The following is a 20,596-nucleotide window of genomic DNA, read 5'->3' on the forward strand; positions in this document are numbered from 1 at the left end:
CTGTGGCTGTCAAAAGTCAGGACATTTAACCTCACCTAAGTAGTGATGGGTCTTTGCACTGGTGTCTTGGGCAACTTGTGGGGTTTTCTTGCCTCCTTCTCTTGCTTTTCCAAAGTGTGAGGCCCCTGCAGTGTTATCTCATCTGCACGGTTTGGCCCTTCCCTCTTCCTCCCAGAGCTCCATACCCGAAAGCAGGGTGGAAATACCTTTGCAACGTGTCATTTGGCAAACACATCTTTGGCAGAGCCTGTTTCCCCATGCACAATATTAACCGTGTCCACAAGCACGTGGGATTGTCAAGGCTGAGGCAGATGTGAGCCATTACACTGCCAAACCTTGAGTTTGCACTTCAGCAGTCTTCCTCCCAGCAGCTTCTGATTTACCCCACCATCAACCTGTGACAATGTCTTCAGTGTCTTAAGCTTGCACTGGGACACTCAAAACAGCCTCATCTGCCATCTGTATGCATGAAACAAAAAGTTAAACCACATGGTCTTTTAGCTCTGGGAATAGTGAGTCAAGGCTTAGGACCAGAATATGAGTGCATCAGGTCCTGAACATAGGAAAAATAGCTGGACAAGAACATCTCAAATAACGTTCCGCTTATGAAAGTCAGGCTATTGTGCTTCGCCAGTACTGAGTTAAACTGCTTGGAAATAATGTTTTCTGCTTCATAGCCCTGTGGCATGACCAGAATTAGCAGGAAGCAACAGTGCCTACAGCTCAGCCCTAAATGAGCCCATGTTTTATGACAAGCATTTTCTTTTCCTTTCACATTCACTGCTTGACATATATTTCTACAGATTTGGGCTCTTTAAAAGCTCAGCATGATTATTTACTGCTTGTTCACTGTGGTGATCGAAAGTGGGGACAGGCAGCTCAAGCATCATCTGTGCACGAGCCTGAAGTGCATTATAAACTGTGGGTATAGGAATGACATGCTTTGTCCCAGAGCTCAAATTCATGTAGTCACAACCATAGAAACAGGTTGGTTTAAATTGGTCTGTATCAGCACTGAAAAGGACCTAGGCACACAGCAGCTATTAAATAAACCCTTGATTCTGGGCTTAATGACTTCATGTGGGAAAAGGGGAACTGGAGCACAATGGAGTTTGGTGCTGATCCTCTGAGATGTCTTCACCCCATCTTCTGAATGTCTTCCACCAGAGCTACTGGTGTATGACCCCCACCACTGGGCCAATAGTGGACTTGGGCTTGACTCCAGAGATAAAAGCAGACCCTGTTGTTGATTCCCATCTTCTGTGGACTGGAGGAAGACACAAAACATGGTTCCTCTGTTCCCTACAACAAAGGAAGGCACTCAACATGATGAAATTAAAAGCAGAAAAGAATGAAAAATGAAACGTGAAGGCTGCTATGGGTTTTATGAGCTGTAGCCTGCAGCCATTAAGGGATAAATTGCTTGCTAAGAGTCAGTTTTGCATTTTCATTCATGAAACTAAGATCTATGAAGTGCTCTTCATATATGGGCACACCCAGGCTGAATGAGCAGGTTCAACCCGCACCCTCATTTGCAGCTATCTCTGTGGTGCACCAGTCTGTAGCTAATGTCACAGGTATTTTGGGTGCTCTTCTATTACAGGTCCCTTAGGTGGTCAGTGGACAAGATCTGTGGAAACTGTTGGTTTAAACCTCTTCCGATGCCTGGTTTAGCTGATGAGCTGATCCATATCTATTTTCCATTTGTTTGGGTTGGTCTAAAAAATTAAGGAAATGGCAAGAGAAACTTGATGTGTAGGAAGGGAAGGATTTGGATGGTTCCCAGTCCAGAGAGCTCATGTAGTCTCCATTCCTGGGGATATTTAGAACACATCTGGATGCAGTCCTGGGTCCCCCAACAGCAGAACCCTCCACCACAGCCAGCAGCACCATGCAGGTGCCAGGCAGGAGCAGATGGGAATGAGAGGAAATGGTTTATCTTCAGGTCATCCACAGCCCCACAGTGGCATCAGGGCAGCTTTTGGAGAGGGTGATTGCATACCACAGATGTTTTTTTCTTACCAAAGATCTGCAGTATCACAACAAGTACCCACAGACACAGCTTTCTGCCTCAGAAGGTGGCTACAACAAACACTGCCAGCTTTGCTTGGGTTTATCATTACTTTTCTCCTGGGAGGGCAGCCTGGTTGCATGCTCCAGTGCTCTGTTAGATCCCAGTTTCAGCCAGTAATCTCGATGGCAATCTTGACCCCTGCTCCCCATTACCCTGGGCTGCAACACTCCCAGGTCTCCAGCCTGCAAGGACAGGGACACATAGCTCCCTGTGGGCAGGAGCAGGCTCTGCTCTCAGACCAACTGCACCAAAACTCAGGACAAGTTGGAGTCAGCGACTGGGGTCAGTCTTGGGCCCAAGCACTAACGTGGCACTGAGCAGCACCACACCTTGCTTTGTCCAGCAGAGACAGAGAAAAGGGGGGGTGAAAATCCTCCCCTGCCCTTTCAGATCTGGACAAATCAGGTTTCTAATTAAAGCAGCACTTAATCATTACTGCCCCATGAATGCAGAGCTGGTGGATATTTGATGTAGTTGGTTGAAACTCTCTCATACTGGCTCCTTCATCGTCCTTCCGTGAGCCTGGGAATGGGTGTGATCTCTGAGTAGGAGTGTCTCTGTGGTTAAGTAGAGGATTGAATTACCGAACACTGCTGTTCCCGAGCTGACAAGGTAGCAGAACAGCAAACAAAAGTGCCTTGAAACTAGCTCACCAAAGAGGAGAGAAGGCGCTGGGTTTGGCAGAGAAGGGAGACCTGCGAGGACACCGTGCGCTTTCCAGCAAGGTAGGTGCCTTCCCTGCACCCTTCTGAAGTTTATTTCTAAAGGCCAGCACTGCTGAATGACTTTCGTTCTGTGGACAGTAAGAAACAACAACAAATAATTAATAGATTTAGTAGGTTTTAAAGAATTTCTCACCTGGTGTAAGCCAGGATGCCTGTACTGAAAGTAGTGAGCCCATACTGATTTGGGGTTCCAAAACTGGGGTTGGAACACGCAGCTGCCCCAGCTCATGAGAACCCGTCCTGGCTACATATCATCTCCGAGGACACATGCCTTTCATTTAGCAATCTGCACAGGCTGGCTTTGATTTCACACAATGAGCAACTAATGGTGTTTTGTTTTGGCCTGGTTTGTTTTATGCTTTGCTGCCATGGGGATTAGCTTAAAGCTCGCCTGTCTTTGCAACTCATTACGGGTCCAAACAGCAACACAAGTTCTCATTGATAGCTCTTGTGTCATCTAATCGATAGATCTGCTAATGGCTGAACTGCTGGGTTGTTTTGCTCTATAAGCACAAAGTGTTTTCTCATCCTGTTCATTTGAGATGCAAATTGCACTGAGGTAAAAATTGAGTTGTAATGGAGTTGAGCTGCAGGCTTATTGCCAATATTTTGCTTAGGCGTGCCTATAAATACTTAACACAAAGGAGAACCGATATGAATTAGCATCTGTGGGAGGTTCACACTTATTCAAGGCTACCCTAGCACAGTTGTAAACAAATGTCGCAACAGATGAAGCAAACTGGCCCCACCAGAGCAGCACTGAGAGCGTGAATCATCCAGGTGCACTCTGCACACTGCCGCTAAACGGGCAGATTAGAACCTGAGAAAGACATTAGACAGAGCATCAGCCTTCCTCTTCTTTACCATTCCCTGCCAGGTGGGAGCACATGTTAGCATAGGCACTGGCCAGTGCAGTGCACGTCAGGAAAGCCCTGTCTTCCCTCACCTTCCAGGTAAGCCTCCCCTCCTCCTCCTCCTCCTCCCTGCACAAACAGGCTGCCCTTTTCCTCCTCCGCCTCCCTTCCCACTGGCAGGAACCTAAGTCTCATGACATTATTTCCCAGGCACAACTTTGTGGCAACAGTTGCCAAGGTCTCCCAGCTGGGAGCAAAGGTTTTGTGCCATGGCAGCAAGTGGTGTCACCCTGGCCTTCTGCCTTGCCTTGTATCGCTGGGGCTCCTCGTTAGGTTGAGACAATAAATCCCTGCTCTTTCATAGCCAGGGATGCTGAAGATGCTCACAGTGTTTCCTGATCTCTTCCATGGAGCTGTGTGAGTGTTTTCTGGACTTTAAGTGTGAAGGTTGTTACCTTTTCAGCTATGGACCCTGGAGAGGTGTGGGACATGTGGCATGGAGGAGATGCCCCAAGGATTCTGTGACTTTGAGCTGGATCTGTCCTGCAACTTGGGCCTCCAGCACCACCCATGTTGTGATCGTTTGTCCCCAGCCAAGGAGGAAACTGGCTCAGAAACCTGCCCCATGGCTGGGAGATGCTGGGGCTGTGCTCTGTGCCAGGCACATCCTGCTGGACAAAACTCCTTCCGTTTCAATAGAGCCAAATGCATGATATTCCACTTGGAAACAGAGCTGTGCAATGCCCTGTGCAGTGAAGGGGAGCTCTGGGTACAGTGAAAGCCTTTGGGCTACCTTTAGGCTACCTGGCCCAGCTGCATTTTAACCATCCCTGGGTAACATATGAGCCATCACCCCTCCTCAAGGTCCCTCTTTCATCACAGGGAAAAGGCTCTTTTGCAGCCTGCTGAAACTTGCTCTTGACTGACACAGTGCCATGGACTGGGCTATGCATGAAGTGTCCAACTGCACAAGGAAGGACTCCAGTGTGGACACACCACACCCAAAATACCTCTGCTCCAGCTCTTTGTTTATTCACATATATTCTTCATTTTCTGTTAGCCTTCAGAGAAACAGATTGTACAGTCACAAGGGGATACAAGCTCCTACGACTCATTAAAACCTCTCCTTTCATGCTCTCCCTCTCCACATAATACAGCCCTGGAAATGGGCCTAATTGTGATTTATCCTGGATAAGTATACATTTCTACTGTATTTCCACCCATTCTGAGTGTAAAAGGAATGCAGAAAGGGGTGAATATTGTCACTATGTCTTTGGCACACCTCAGTCTGGAAAGTCCTGCTAGCAACCTTAATTTCCATCACTGGGTGATGGATATTTGATTCAGTTGCCTCGATTTCCAAGGACCTCTGCTTGAAACAGAAATCCTACCATTTGTTATCCATCTTTATCTGAGCCTATTCATGCTTATCTGAGGCAGTGCTGGGTAGAGTAACACTGAAACTTGTTATTACCTTATTTCCACGCCAAAGACATGAGACACAGGGGATGCTAAATTGCATGGTTGAGCTCCATCCTGGGCAGTTCCTGTGGAATGAGCTATTCAGAGCAGCTGACCTCTCCTACCTAAAAATGTCCTGTTGCTATGCCATGGATGAAAGAATAGGTTTCTGTCTGGCCCTTTATTTAAAATTGTTCATATAAGAACAGCTGAACAGGCAGCACAAGAAATTATACTCTTTTTTTTTCGGGTTACAGAGACTGTCTAGATACTTACCTTTGCTTTGGGAGTGTGCTAGAGCCTGAATTACTGTACTTTGTTGCTGTACATGAAATAGCTGTCTGGGTCTGAGCAAATCTCATCCATTCCAGGCTTTCAGAATCCTGATTCCCTTCCCCATGCTCAGACAGAACTCCCATTGGCGGCTCTGGGTGCAAAAGGCAGTCCTGGATGAATAACTCTCTCTAAAGCTGTTTGCAGTCCTTGCAGGGATGGTTTATTCATTTGGCTTTGTGCAGTTGATGTGTCACTTTGTCAAAGCCACCGAAGGGAAGGGGACATAATCACAGGGTCTCCCTCAAGGAACAATCACTTAAAGCAAGGAGGATCAGGTAGAGACTAAGCGTCACCCACAAAGTCAGAGGAAGATTGAGAATGACCTCACAGCAGCCCACCCAGTTTGAAAGGGCTGGATAAGCAGTGATAAACACGCTGAACTCAAGCCTAGAGGATAACACTGGTATGGGTGACTGCTGCCAAAAGGCAATGTGTTGCTGGTGTCCCCTTGAGAGAAGATCCTGTGAAGGTAACTCGTACCTTGGCTCAGCACCCTATCCCAGTGGAAGCCTGGGTTGGATTGGTTGGTACTTACATGTTTTGACACAAGTTAGGTGTCTTTCTGTAGAGGTGTGTCAGCCAACATAGGCAAAAAATGAGCTTTACTTTGCAGCTCAGGAAATAACCCTTTCCCCTGAATAAATCCATTGCATCTCATTGGGCTAGCAATGGAAATGTAGTCACCTATGGAGCACCATGCTTCAGTCCAGGTCATTTCATTTGCAATTCGAAATGTAAACCTGGGTTTTTTTGCAGAAGTTCTGTGTTTCTCTTCTCATGTTTGATGTGATGCTTGCATATCCACACCGGAGCAAAACTGGAACAGTCCTTTGGACAGTTAATATTAATCTTGCAACTTTGTACTGGAAAGACAATGCTCTTGGAAGCAGTTCTCCAGCTGGTCTGAGCCTAGCCAGAGCAGCACCCCTGCTCCATCACCATCAAACAAAGGTCTTGATAGCAAGGGTTATTCAACTGCACTAGTTAAACTGTGCACCAGGGAAAACCTGCACTTTATCTTGCACACATACGTATATGTACATATATGCATGCATACACTTACAATAAATAGAAAATGGTTATATGCAGCACCAGAATAACCTTTAGACTTGTTTTAAGGATGGACTAGGTTGGCACTGGTACTTGGGTTTAACTGTGGTTTTATTTATGGTATTTGGCTTGGTTCATGCTGACAGATCTGGCAAGCAGAGTCTAAGGGCACAGTGGATGGGACTGAGCTCCCACTCTTAGAGAGGTAAAGCACATCTTGGCAAACAGAGCTTTCCATATGGGGGCTTTCCCTGTAAGCAGAGGGGACAATAAGTCCCTCCTGACAAAGATTCACTGGATCTGCTATAGACCCAATATCAAGATGAGGGGAACCACCCAGGAAGAGCTCTCCTCAGGCTTCAGCACCTAAAACTAAGACATGTGAATGAGACTGTGTGAATCCCACCCTCTAAGCCCCTCCTGTAGCCTTCCTCAAGGCTCTTTTAACCCTGTATAGGAAGTGGTGCCCTTTCCTCTGTTTCAGCTGGGGAAATGCCTTCTTTTCAGGGTTTCTCTTCAACACCCTTCCCATAAGCAGGTGCCCCCCAGGGCTCTGGAAGGTCTTGCACGAATGACCAACCACACGTGTTCTCCTCCCTGATGTCTCAGCTCTGGTTTTACTGAACAGCCATCAGTAGGTTAAATAATGCTCCATTAAAATGCTGATGTGGGAAAGAATCATGAGTTTTTTCTTAGAGTGGTGAGTAACTAGTAGTGTGTGAGAACACTTCTAATCTGAACCACTTCTCTGGAAACCAGGAACAGGAATTTAAATGGCTTCAGTTTTGTTTTCCTTCTGCATGTGTCTCCTGCCCTCACTGTGCTACGAAGCTCTGCCTTTGGATGCAGTGCTGGTCCAGAGCCAGTGAGCTCTCCCTTTCACCAGAGGAGAAAGAGCTGAAAGAGAGATTTGTTCATAATGAATTGGCAAGCTATGTGCTCGCCTTTCCCTTGGGATGGCTCTGTACCATTACTGACTCAATAACCTTACAAAAAGGAGCTGGAGGTGGAACGGATACCCCTGAAGTAGGTGTGTGCCAAGCTGCATTATATTATTTGAGAATAATACAGCTGGCACCATACCAGGGGCAATGCTGCTGCAAGGCACTTGCACACAGAATGCTTTCAACAGCTTCTTGTGCCACTGCTTTTTTCCTCAGGGATCTTCAGAGAGAGGTGGGTTTGCATGTGAAGAGTTTGTTACCAGTCACTGGGACTGATCTCAGGGGGAAGTTACTGCAGTTCAGACTCTGATGCTGCTTCTGAAAGCTTTGAGTCTAATAGGGCTGCCCTCACCCTGCGGAGATGCTACCTGCCTGGGAGAGCCTGCTGCTTTCAAAGGCATCCTGGAGAACAAGGACTTCTTGGGAAAGCAGGCACTCAAGAGCTGCATGGGTGCTCTGACCTTCTCTATAGGACACCACAGCAAGGGCTGCCAACCTCCACATTCAGCCAATTTGCTCTGCCTTTCCCAGCGCCAGTCATTGCTGAGAGCTGGGCTCTGCATCCAGTGATGAATGTGGAAACTCAGACTGCATGACTTGGGAGTTGTGGCTGGTGGTAAAGCTTTCCGATCCAATTCATCAGTACATTGTTCTTACATTGTTGAGAAGTTTGCTGGGACAATACAGCTCTATTGTTCCCAGGACAAACAATCAGTTGTTAAAATTTTAGAGGAAGGATTCAGAAATAGCAGCAGTTTGGGAAAAATCTGCTCCTACAAATCAGTTTCACAAGACCATCTGCTTGAAGATCAGTCTGTTGGAAAGCTACCAGCAGTGAGATAGCTAGAGAGGACAAAGGAGGTCATAAAGGGAGGTGTGGAGAGATGAGCAAGATTTTCTGGATGGAGTGAGCTGCTGAGCTAAAATTTATGGCAGGTGGAAATGAGGACATAAATCATGAATTGCCTGCTCTTCTACATCAGATGTCCTCTGGGGAATCTGAAGAGACAGATGAGATACAGATTGAGGGCTGTTGCAACTGAGAAGGTGGTTATATCACAGTAACTTCATATTTCCTTTTGCTTTTAAATAAGGATCAGTGGTAGGACTGGAGAATTAGTGCAAAGCCCATCCTCATGTGGCTCACAAGGGGCTGACAGGTAAAGGCTAACATCACCAGTGGGTTTCTGGGGAAGACTGTGTGTAAGCTACTAAGTCAGAGATGACAGAAATGGAAAGGGAGTGAAAGCACAGGCTATAGGAAGACACACTAACCTGAAGGTCTGATTCTTCTCCTGGGAGAGAGAATGAAGATGGGGTAAATTTCCAGGGTTCAAGAGACACAGCTGGGTCCTGGGGAGACTGTCAGACAGGGCAAAATGGTTATTGCTCTTGCAGAACCTGAGAACTGGCTAGATGGGTCCAGTTTTCTGCAGCTTTGAGCTTACTGAGCAGGGAATTCAAGTCTCTCCTGGAGCATAGAGCACTTCTGGTTTGAGAGGCCATTAACATAAAATCAACTCTGTGGCTCTCCACTTCATCACAGGCTCATAACTCTTCACTCACATTAACCCTGAACAGACTTTAGCATCTCAGTCCTCAGCATCCCAGACTTTGCCCAGTCAGCAAAGAACAGGAAAGACCAGTCACCTGTGATGGAGGTAGCTGCTTGGACAAGATGCCTGTCAGCCATTCATGGAAAAAGGGAAAACCTGCCCATCTGAACCCAGTGAAGTCCCTTCTTACTTCCAGAGCCATTAATCCTGATAAGGTGAGCAAGAAGCTTCTTCACAAACTTAGTTCATCCAGTCCAGTGCTCCATTTCAACTTTTGATCCATCTCTACTGAAAAGAAGATTAAAAAATCACTTCAACTCCATTCATGATCCACGCAAATGATTTGGTAGCATGGACAGGGGATCTTTTCTGACTGGTGGAGGTGGCTGAACCATCAGTCCATTTTATTGCCCTAATACCAAACCGATGGGAAGGCACAGCTTGCTGAAAGTGCAGCACCTGAACAAGGGCTCACAGACAGTGAGGAGTAGAGCCCAGAAAGCACATCCCGGCCATTTAGCTGTCTCATTTCAAAGACATTAAGATGAGCCTGCCAGCTTTCCTAATAAGCTGTTCCAATAGCTAATTGCCCACCATGATCAGAAATAGCATCTTATTTCAAGGCCTGTTTTATATAATTTTAGCTGCCAGGCAACAGCTCTTTCCAAGGAAGCTGAAGTGCTCTCCATGGTCAGTTGGACATGTCTATGCAGCCCTCTCCTTGGCACATTGGCCAAGAGCCCCTGGATCCTGCGTGACTTAGAGGAGGAGGGTGAGTCGAGCTGTACTTTGTCCCCTTTTGTCACCCCCCAGACACATATCCTGTTCCCTGCCACATCACCATGTGCCAGTACATCCAACATGGATAGTGTGATCCAACTTCTCTGATTGCTACCCTTCTTGTGACTGCAAGAGGACAGGAACTGTCACTGACACACACATGCACGTATGGACATGCATGTCACAGGTGCTTTCACCTAGGCAACTTCTGCTTCCTGAGAAAAAAAATGGATAAGGATATTATGTGAATGTGTGGCAACATGAGAAAGAAGTCAAGCCCCATTGCTTGCTCTCCCTACCTATCATTTCCATGTGAGAGAAAAGCCTCTTTTTCTCCTCCTGCAACAGGAAAATAAGACAGATTACACTGGTTGAGTACTGTACCTCTGAACAGTCACTCACTAGGCACATTCACTGTTCAAAGCAGTGGTCCCAGGCTGTAGCTCATGAGCCACACAAGGAAACTCAACGTTGAATTTCATTCTTCTGGGCAAAACGAGAGTTAACTGCTGTCCTCTCTGCAAACAAAAAATGGCACCTACTTGGGCCCAGATGCCCAGCTATAATGGAGACAATGAAAGCAATTCAACAGCCCTGGTTTACCTCATCTAATGCCAGTCCAAGTATTCCCAATAATTAGGCCTTTCAGCCTGGAAAAGCTGGAGCCACATCTGCTTCCTATTTTCCTGAAGCTGTACAGAGCATTAGTCATTTCACTGGGTTTTTTTATTACCGTGACTGCAGCCTAGTAAGTATGCCGCCAAAACCCAGACAAGCCAAATCAGGCTTAATTCAGAACGTACTTCAGGAGTTTGAAATGATCTCCTATCCCCCTTCGGAGTCCTTATTTTCCCTCCCCACCCAAACAGCCTGAGTCTGCCTGAAGAAATGTCCTGCTAAGTCTGCTTTCCCAGCACATGCCAGGTTGATCGAAATGAAGCAGTGATTGCTGGCACTTCCACCCAGACTGTTATTCATTAACCAGTCCTGGGAGTGACCTTGACACTTAATTAGTCATCTAGTCCTTCCTGAAGGCAAAGCTTTTCCTCACACTATGCTTGTTGGAGTGGAGTTGGGGATCATATTTAGCAAACAAAAGTGTTGCTGCGATTTTGGCAGTGTGTGAAGAGGAGCAGGTGTAATAAATACCCATCTGCCTTCACCCACCAGTTTTGTTACGAAGATCATGTTAGGGAAGCCTCTGCTTTTTACTCTGGAGGCTGCAGGTTGTCTTGACTGTGGCATCCAGCCACTGACATTTGGTTTCCAGGTCCTCTGGAATAACAAGAGCAGCTTTTGCTCTTTGCAGTTTAATTTATACCATCTTAACCAAGTGGTGATGACCCAGCAGAACAGCTCCAAGCCAGAAGTTGCCTTTGCTATGCAGTGACCACTTCTCAGCTTTATTTATTGTGTGAGCTTGTCTCCTCTTTCCATGGTGCAAGAGGCCCTGGAACTAGTGGGCACAGAGTAGCTGGCCCTGGAGGTGGAAATCAGAGAGTTACATGTTACAAACCCGGAGACAAAGAGGTGAGCTAGGTAAGCTGCTCTCCTGCCTCTCTCCCACTTTGCAGGTAAAGCTGTGTTTGTGTACAAGGAAGCAAATGTCCATTCCTGGATCTAGGTTTTTTTCCCTCCGTGAATTCCCTGGAGGCAGTCGACTTCTGCTTCTTGCCAATTTGTATTTCACTTAGTGCTGGGCAAAACTGGTTAGATTGAGATAGAAACTGACCCAAACGCTGCTGCTGAAAACCCACAGTGAACCCAAGCCCCAAAACATCCCTGTTCTTCTTTTTAAATTGGAAAAGTTTCTGCTCTTCCTGGTTTCAGCACAGATGGGAAGTTTTCACTCCATAAATATTGAATTTTGTGTCTGGACAGGAGTTGAATTATGGGATCATCTGATTAAAAACCCACATTAAGTCATTAATGCAATGAGCTGTCTGATTATGTAAGTCATATTACTATTATTTCTAACTTGGCCACCAGCTGAAAGAAGCTGGAAAGTCGAAGGGAAACATCCAGCCTTGTCTGTGCTTCTCGCTGCCCCAGCTTAGCGACTAAGGAGGAAGGGAGGGACAGCATTTCCCAGAAAAGTGGGGACCAGCACTAATGGAGAGGTTTCAGGTGAAGAAAGGAGCCCCAGGAGCAGAGGAAGTGTACCCAAGATCCCTGCTTTAAGCTGAAGAGGTGGGAATCGATAGAGCACTGCTCTATTGTTTTTTTTGGGAGGGTTTTGTCCAGCATGGCTGTCTGTGCTTGGAGAAATCTCAGCGTTCTTTGGGTTAACTTTTCCAATGGGAGAGGTTGGGATGCTGGACGAAGCAGGGAACCAGCTGTGTCTCGCAGATGGCCAGCTGCCGGTTTCCTGCACTGTTAGCAAGCAAGCAAAATGCCTGCTGCCTTCCACAAGGAGCAGTGTCAGTTTTGCTAGAACACTTCCCTCACATATAAACATCTTTACTGGCTTTGTTTTCAGGTCATTCCTGTTTTGATGGTGGAAGGGAAAACCCTAAATAAATTAAAAAGATAGCTGAGCAAAGGAAGCTTCACTTGTTTTTTAACTTGATAGGGACCTTTTGAATGCCATAATAAAAGAAAGGTCTTTTGGTTAAATATCGGAACTGGGACCATGGTTTTGGCTTCAGTTTCTGATAGCCCTGGACTTCACAGTAGGTAACTCAGGATGACGTTCAGAAAAGAGTCTAGCTCCCCTGTAGACACTGAAATATCTTTCTTGATCTGTGTGGGTCTCAAGTATTGAATTGAGATAAAAAATTGAGATGAAAAATGTCTTTTTTTACCCCTTTCTGCCCATCTTCCTGTCTGGAAGCTATATGGAGGACCTGAGGAGGAGGTGATTATTCCTAAATGCACTCCTGGTAGGTAAAGGAGGCCACATGAACTCAGTCTTTCACAGTCATTCAGATATATCCATATTCAAGAAGGAGTGAGCATGTCTGACTCCTGCTACTGAGCACTGCCAGACTGTGGGTGCCTGCTCAGTTTGCAGAGAGGTGTTGGGGCTGTTCCCAACAGTCTGTGTCTCTCTACTACTGCCTGTGTAAGGAGCCAGGGTCTGGCAGTTCTGCACTGTGGGAGGTCTGGATGGACCAATGTTCCTGCCTAGAACATCAATTATTCTGCTCTTACTAAGTGTGTGAACTTTTCAGGAGATTGGCCATTGGTTCTTGTGACTTTATGGTGCCAAAGCAGCCCATTTTGCCATGTTCTCATAGCACAAGCAATTAACATACCTTCTGGCAGGGGATCATCTGTCTTTGTTCTGTTCTTCAGAAGAAGCTTATTTCATGGCTTTCTGCAGGAGTTTCTTGTATTTTTCATCTCATCATGGCTTAGCTGTGCCCATGGCACTGTTCCTTCTCATAGGTGGTTTCCTACAGCTGAGCAGAGGAGAGCAGACAGGCTGTGGCCTACAGTCTTTGCAGCCTTTTCATCCAGAGGCACAGAAGAAAATGCAGTCAATCAAGTTGCTGTTTTTTAACTTAGTGCAATTGTTCTGTCTGTCACGAACAAATGTAAATCAGAGGAGCGCACTGGCAAAGCAAATGAATGCAAAGCACAGAAATCAGTGAACTGTGTTTTCTCTCAAAACTGGGCCTTTATCTCTAAGCAGGATTAACTCACAGAGGAAAGGCTGATATGGGTCTTGCCCCTACACAAACACAATCTGTCCCATGGCTGCTACATTGGAGCTGAGCTGCCCAAGAGGCACCTGCCATGCCCTCCTTCCTGGAGGTCTGCTGTTGTCTCTGCCACCCTTCATGCCATGGTGGGAACAAAACAGGTCCACCACCCCTGTGAATCCTTTCCACCTATTCAATAATAACTCCACACCAGAGCAGCTGGAGCACCTCCCGTATGAAGATAGGCTGAGAAATTTGGGCTGTTCAGCCTGGAGAAGAGAAGGCTGCATGGAGACCTCATAGCAGCCTTACAGTATCTGAAGGGGGCCTACAGGGATGCTGGGGAGGGACTATTCATTAGGGACTGTAGTGATAGAACAAGGGGTAATGGGTTGAAACTTAAACAGCAGAGGTTTAGACTGGATATAAGGAAGAAATTCTTTACTATTAGGGTGGTGAGGCACTGGAATGGGTTGCCCAGGGAGGTAGTGAATGCTCAATCCCTGGCAGTGTTCAAGGCCAGGTTGGATGAAGCCTTGGGTGCTATGGTTTAGTGTGAGGTGTCCCTGCCCATGGCAGGGGGCTTGGAACTAGATGATCTTAAGGTCCTTTCCAATCCTAACTATTCTATGATTCTATGATTCTATCTAGTCTTTGCTGTGTTGTGATACTACACTTTGCTTGGCCCCCCGTGAACATGGGTAGCCTGGGAATGAGGGTTCATCCCACCTAACTGGTGATAACTGCAGCTGTGCTCTCTTCATAGCAGAGAGATAGTGACATTTCAAGGTATAGATTATCTGTACTAAGCCTCCACTGACAGTAAGAGGAACCCAGGAGACTAGCACACTTACTGCTGTATCCAATTATCTACTTCTTTTGTTTTTCCTTCTTCCTTTCCCTTCCAGCTCAGACTGCAGGATGACAGACAGTGACATAAATCTCCCAACTATCGAGAGAAAGCTGGGACTACAGATATGGGGCATAGAGGTAAGACAAAAGGCAATGATGGCATATGTCCTCTACACCTGTGTGTGTATATGTTTCAAGAAAGAGATATTCTTGAAGTAATCTGTGTGGGAAAAGAGGCTATTACAGATAAGATATGGTGGGAAACAGGAGACCCAGTATCTCCCTATGCAGCTTTCAACATATTATTGCTTTTGTTTCCTGCTCTGTGAAACAGCGATAATACTGACCGAGGAAACATGAATGTGCTGTGACTGAAGCTGTGTTTCCAACACTAGAAGCTTTCTCACCCCCTTCAGGAACCAAGAAAAGGCTGCTTTAGCACGCTAGATATTAATTCCCTGTTTCACCAAGAAGAGGGGTTATGCACAGGTAGCCTTAGTGTATATGAGCAGCTGCCATGGGCAAAGCACCCATTTTTGCAGCAGAAGCAACCCATGGAGTCTATTTGCACTTCATCCTCGTCTTTCCAACTCTGGTCAGTGGGTCACTGCAAGGAAAGATACTGTGGCCTGCAAGTTTCCTTCTGCTTGTGGTGGTATTTGATTGTGGGTTGGAGCCGGTCTGTGCTCAATTCTGCCTTTTTCTGGCCCAATTTTCCAAGAACATTCTCTTTCAATTAAAGGGTATAGACTGAGGTGCAGAGTCTACTCAGGGGAGCAGTGGGAAAGCGCTCCAACACATCTCCAAGTGGTGGTCCTCTGCAGATCCCAGCTATGGTCCACATATCACAGGGTCTTTCCCTTTCCTCTCCAATGCACGGTACTAAGCTTCTTCCAAGAGATTCTGTAATTAGAGACAAGGGTCAAGCTGGTATGCTGGGGAACAAGTCAGGCCACCAGAAGAATATATGTCTCTGATTCCAGGGAACCACAGAGCTTGTCCAAGCCCAGGAGCTGCATGTATTCTGGTGGGTGACACATCCAGGCACCTGCACTGGGCAGGCATGGCTAGTTGATTGTGCACTTGTATGAGATTAGGGTACAGTTTGGGACTGGAGGGGTGAAGGACACATCAGTGTCCTCAAGTCTGTGTTTTCTCAGTACTGTTAGTTGATATGAGCCCCTGGTAAAGTGGTTATCCTACCAAAGCACTGAAAGTTATCCTTGGACTTATAAGTACTGAGTAAAAACCATGCCCCAAAACCAAACTTAGGATGGGATGTGCTCACTCCCCTGCGAAATTACCTGCAAATGCAAGCTCTGGAGCACCTAGGTCTTCTTTCTCTATACCTACAGGACTGTAGAAGGTCAATGAGACCTTTTTAGTCTGTCCAAACACTATAATTTGTCCCTTCTCATCCCTTAGTACTTTGGGGATTTCCCCCAGAAGCGGCTTTTCCCAGCTCACAAGCACCACACAGATTCTTCCTTCTGCAAATCCTGATTATCACCTTAGTGTTTTGTGCACTGCAGCTGTCCTGTTTTGCACACATCAGCTTCTGGCTCTGAAGTTCTAGTAATGACTCAAACTCTCATTTGCTTACAGAATATGAAGATGGTTCCTATACCTGAAAAGGCCTATGGGACATTTTTTGAAGGAGACTGTTACATAATTCTGCATGTAAGTAAGGCTGGCAAACACTGGTTGCTTCGGCAGGCAACTGGTTCCACCCTTTTTCTTTAGCTCTGACTTGGATCTAGGTACCCTCACTGGTGAGAGTATCGCTGTGATTGTGCATGTGTGTTCACCACCTAATCAAGCACCTGCAATTAACATAGCTGTTGCAGCAATACTGTATGCCTAGTAAATCAGAAGTCCTGAGGAGCCATTAGCTTAGTTATTCATTAAAACTCTTTATCTTCTAATCAACTGAGTCATGTCTGGACATGGCAAAATAGCCAGTATGTTCCTGGCAAACTAAATCAAGGACCACATTTGTATGCCTTGTAGGAGTCTTTTGAGGATGTGAGAAGTGGCCAAATGGAAGGTCTCATTTTCAGCAGATGATGTGGGTTATGGAGGTGTGCTACCTACTCTGCATCACACAAGCAGCACAGAGGCTCTGCAGCCCTTCTCATGTCCCCATTAGGACACTTCGTCTGTTCCACACAAATTTGGTCCAGACCTACTTGCAGCCAGCTGAATCCAGGCTAACCAGAAGCATGAGGAACTTGGGAAGACCAACTCTACCCTGTGGGCTGTGCAAACTGCCTTGTGCTCCCAAAACTCTGTGGAAGGATGATGTGTTGCACTCAGCTCCCAGAATTCCTTCCAAATCTCTTCATCTGCATAGAGCAACCCAGGGCCCATTGTATTAAAAAAGCTCCATACAGTGTAAACCAGAAGCATTTCCCACTTCTTGAGTTTGACTGTCCCTCCTGCAAACATCTCCATCAGTCAAGAGACAGCAAAACCACCTCTATTACACAATAAACAGTTGCACATCCACTATACATGAAGTAGGGAAACCAGGCTGGGATAGTGATGTAGAATGAGTCTCCTGCTCTACTTCACCATGCAGAGCCTTTATGCTATCTTTCAATGCTGAATTGATTTGGTAGTAGCCACCAAAGACATGCTGAGAGCAGAATGTGAGTGTCTTTGCAAGGAACTTACTATAAATACCAGTATAGATTTTGATGCTCATAGGCTCAATATCTTCTCCAGGTAGAAAAACCCTTTAATCAGCCCACTACACTACTTTGCCATGGCAGATGGGAGGATAAAAATATTCATCTTTGCATTCTGCATATTCACTGGAGGCTCTCCAAACAAACATTGTCTGCAGGACAAAGGGACTTTAGTGCAATGTATTAAATGGGGCAATTTTGCCACAAATTGATTATCTGTGCTAGAGGAATTGAGCTGTATTTTATTCCAAGTTCTTCTACTGTGTTTCGCTGTGGTATCACTGCACAAAGCAAATAAACAGAACTTAGTGTCAAATCCAGTTTATAAAATGAGCTTTTATTACCTTTCCCAGGTGTCCATAATAGAGTTTAACACAGTATGTGCTGAGAAATAACTGGCACAACTCAGACAGCGATAAGCATACTTCTTCTCAGATCACTCGCCTCCTCTTTCTAGGCTACTGGGGTTTTCTGTAATAAGACAAATCACAGCATGCACACATAGGCTCAGCTTCATTTGGAATTATGTCTGTTTTGCAAGTCGGCAGGAATTCAGGGGCGGTTTGTGTTACTATGTAGTGTGATACGAGAAAGAGAACAGGAAAGAAAGGGTAGTATCTCCAGGCAAACAAACAGCAGTGTACATTACATTTAAAAAGGCAATCTGTGAGAAGAGTCTCCTTTAAGTTTGAATAAAAACTCTACAAAAGTACAACAGGTTAAACACATTAATTTTTGTAATTGCACAGGTGGCTCAGTTTTCCTTGATGACAAGAGCTATAAAGGAATACAAACAGTAACGTCCTTCAGTTCAATTTGTACATAAAACTCATTAGTGTTCTCCTGAATAAGGTCCCTGGCTCCAGGCTGAGCTGCCAGCATCCTAAGGCTCCGTCCTCCCTCCCCTTGCCCAGGAGAAAGGCAGAACTGGGCAAGACCCTAGGAAAGGGCTCTATGATTGCTTGGTTTTACCAGGTCCCTCAGGCCAGTGATATTATTTGAAACACACATATGGGCTATGTCTTTATTCTCATTCATCTTTCCCACCTCTTCCAGACCAAAAGAACCTCTCGTGGATCTGCTGTAGATTTGCATTACTGGATTGGCAAGGATTCGTCTCAGGATGAGCAAGGTGCCGCAGCCCTGTATGTCACCCAGCTGGACAATGTGCTCGGGGGGAACCCTGTGCAGCACCGGGAAGTGCAGGGACATGAGTCTGAGACCTTCCAAAGCTACTTCCGCAATGGCATTATGTGAGTAGTTCAAAATACCCTGCAACGAGGTGGGTCATGGTCCCTGGGATTTCTCTGCTTCTCTGTATCTGAGAGCCATAAGTGTTTCAAAAACCTGAAAAATATGGATCAGTGATGAAATTGGTCAAAACTCAGAAGAAAAAAACCTCATTTTGAAAGCATGATTTATATTTATTAGGTCTGGAGCCATGATGTTTTGTTCTACTGGTAATTTTCCCAGATATTTGCAGTAATTTCCTCTTAACCTCCCTCTTGTTCACCCTAGGGTCTTCTTTCCTCTCCTCCACACACTTTAGATAAATATGCCCGTTCAAGGCACTTCAGACTAATATTCACTTTGAAGTGCTGATTTGTTTCATCCTTCAAGTAATATTCATGTAGTGGAAGGAAAGTGTGACTCTGAACTTCTGCCACCTAAAAGATACTGCTGAATCCAATCTTGTGGTCTTTGCTCACTTTGGGGTCTTTTAAGGTGACTCCAATAGCTGACTTCCAGGAAGGCCTTCATTGCCAATAAACAGCCTAAGTGCCTTGCTTTTAAACAGCTGAAGAAAACTCGGATGAAAACTCATCCTCGGTATATATGTCCCAGTCCAGCTTTTAATACCTCTGTATTGTGCATCTCTCCATCTCTCATGAGTTTCCTCAAGACTTTTGTGAGACAGGAAATTGGTTTTACCCTCATCTTAAAGATGAGTAAGGGACAATGAAGGTTTTGAAGGACATGTAGGTTTAGAAGTCTATTTGGAAACATATCTGCTTCTGAAATCAGTACAAGTTAGGCTTCATCTTGGTCTAAACCACATCCTTAAGATTGAACAGGAAGTCTGAGGCAGAATGAGAAATTAAAGCAGGCTCCTTCCACATCTTCACAGGTAGACTAATCACCACAGCATCCTCTTGTGGATATGTTAAACTGGACCAAACAAATCTCAAGTATTCTGAATCACATGCCTCACTACACTTGCCAGCCTCTTCCAAGCTATGATATTTTAGTTATAGCCAAAATCTTGAGGTGTTCTCAGAGTATATAGGGGAAGGTGTTTTCTAACCAGCTCTAACACTTTATTCCCTGCTACACAACAGCTACAAGAAGGGAGGAGTGGCTTCAGGATTTAAGCATGTGGAGACCAATATGTACAACATCAAGCGTCTTCTTCATGTCAAGGGGAAGAAACATGTATCAGCCACAGAGGTAAGAAGAGACCTCTCTCCTTATGGATCATTTCTCCTTGCCTCTCCTCCTACACTCGTTTTCAATCAGGTTCATCTGATAGATAGCTCATCTCTGCTCAAGGACCCCTACTACAGGGTAGTTTTCAAGACCTCACTTGAGAGTTTGGTATTGCCATGGGAGAAGCCATTGTACTCAGTGAAGAGCTGAGTGTTGGAAAAATGAGTGTGTCATTGCAGACCAGTTCTCACATCCCCCAGGTGCAAGTTCCACTGACTGTGACTCGTCTCCTGCAGCACTCATTGTCCTCCCTGGCTTGCCAAACGCTTTCATTTCTTCATGACAGGTAGCGCTTTCCTGGGACAGTTTCAATAAAGGTGATGTGTTCCTGCTGGACCTTGGGAAAGTGCTGATTCAGTGGAATGGACCCAGCTGCTGCATTGCTGAGAAATCCAGAGTGAGTAGAGGCAAAACCCACTTCATTTACTAGTAGTATTTTTTGATGCCCAAGGAAAAAAATAAACAGCATTCAGTGTTTGCACAGTGAAAATCTCAGTGAAATCAGCAACACAGATGTAAACAGAGAAAATCATGGTAAATTTCTACTTGCCCATCTGCTGGTATCACAGGCCCAAGGAATTGCTTCCCTTCAGTTCAGACCTGACCTCAGCGTCTGTGGGCACATTACTAGCTCTGGCTCCAGGAAGGCATCCAGTTCCCTCTGCAGAGGTTCATCTACATCCCTCTGTGCCCTATGGCTTGCATGACGTAGGACTAAAAAGTCAGTGACACCATCAGGTTTGGCTGCACTAATGACACCAGGGGTAAACGAATTTCCTTTTTTTTCTGCAGCATCACTGGGAATTCAGTCTTGGTCAGTATGAGATAAGTAGGAATACATAACCCAAGTGTTGATACATCAGACCCATAGCTCTTAAGGCACTTTGCAAAGCAGTCTTTACTGTTATTTTCCTGATAGAAAAAAAAGAGATACAGAGATATAATAAAGGAAGATCTGTCAATGGCTCATCAGCAAAGTTGGTGGCCAAACTCATAACCAGTCATCAGGAGAGGTGGGAGCTTCACAAGGAAGGCTGTTTTCCAGGACATGATGGCTAGAGGAGAAGATTGAATACAGAATGAAGAAGAGACAAAGAAACCCTCAGGACATGGAGGATGGAGAGCAGGTAGAGGGACAGC

At 45.7% G+C, this 20,596-nt stretch overlaps 1 protein-coding gene across 1 annotated transcript in view; it reads left to right on the forward strand.

Moving 5' to 3' along the window:
- Positions 1-2,650: 2,650 nt before the first annotated feature.
- The window catches only part of VILL (villin like), a 35,596-nt gene continuing 17,650 nt past the window's right edge, over positions 2,651-20,596 (forward strand). The window contains exons 1-6 of the mRNA XM_034060840.1: positions 2,651-2,799; positions 14,336-14,417; positions 15,885-15,959; positions 18,026-18,222; positions 19,309-19,417; positions 19,743-19,853. Coding sequence (XP_033916731.1) covers positions 14,349-14,417; positions 15,885-15,959; positions 18,026-18,222; positions 19,309-19,417; positions 19,743-19,853 — 561 coding nt within the window. The 5' untranslated portion in view covers positions 2,651-2,799; positions 14,336-14,348. The remainder of the gene's footprint in view (positions 2,800-14,335; positions 14,418-15,884; positions 15,960-18,025; positions 18,223-19,308; positions 19,418-19,742; positions 19,854-20,596) is intronic.

This window comes from Melopsittacus undulatus, chromosome 1, assembly GCF_012275295.1.
Source record: "Melopsittacus undulatus isolate bMelUnd1 chromosome 1, bMelUnd1.mat.Z, whole genome shotgun sequence".
Taxonomy (NCBI): domain Eukaryota; kingdom Metazoa; phylum Chordata; class Aves; order Psittaciformes; family Psittaculidae; genus Melopsittacus; species Melopsittacus undulatus.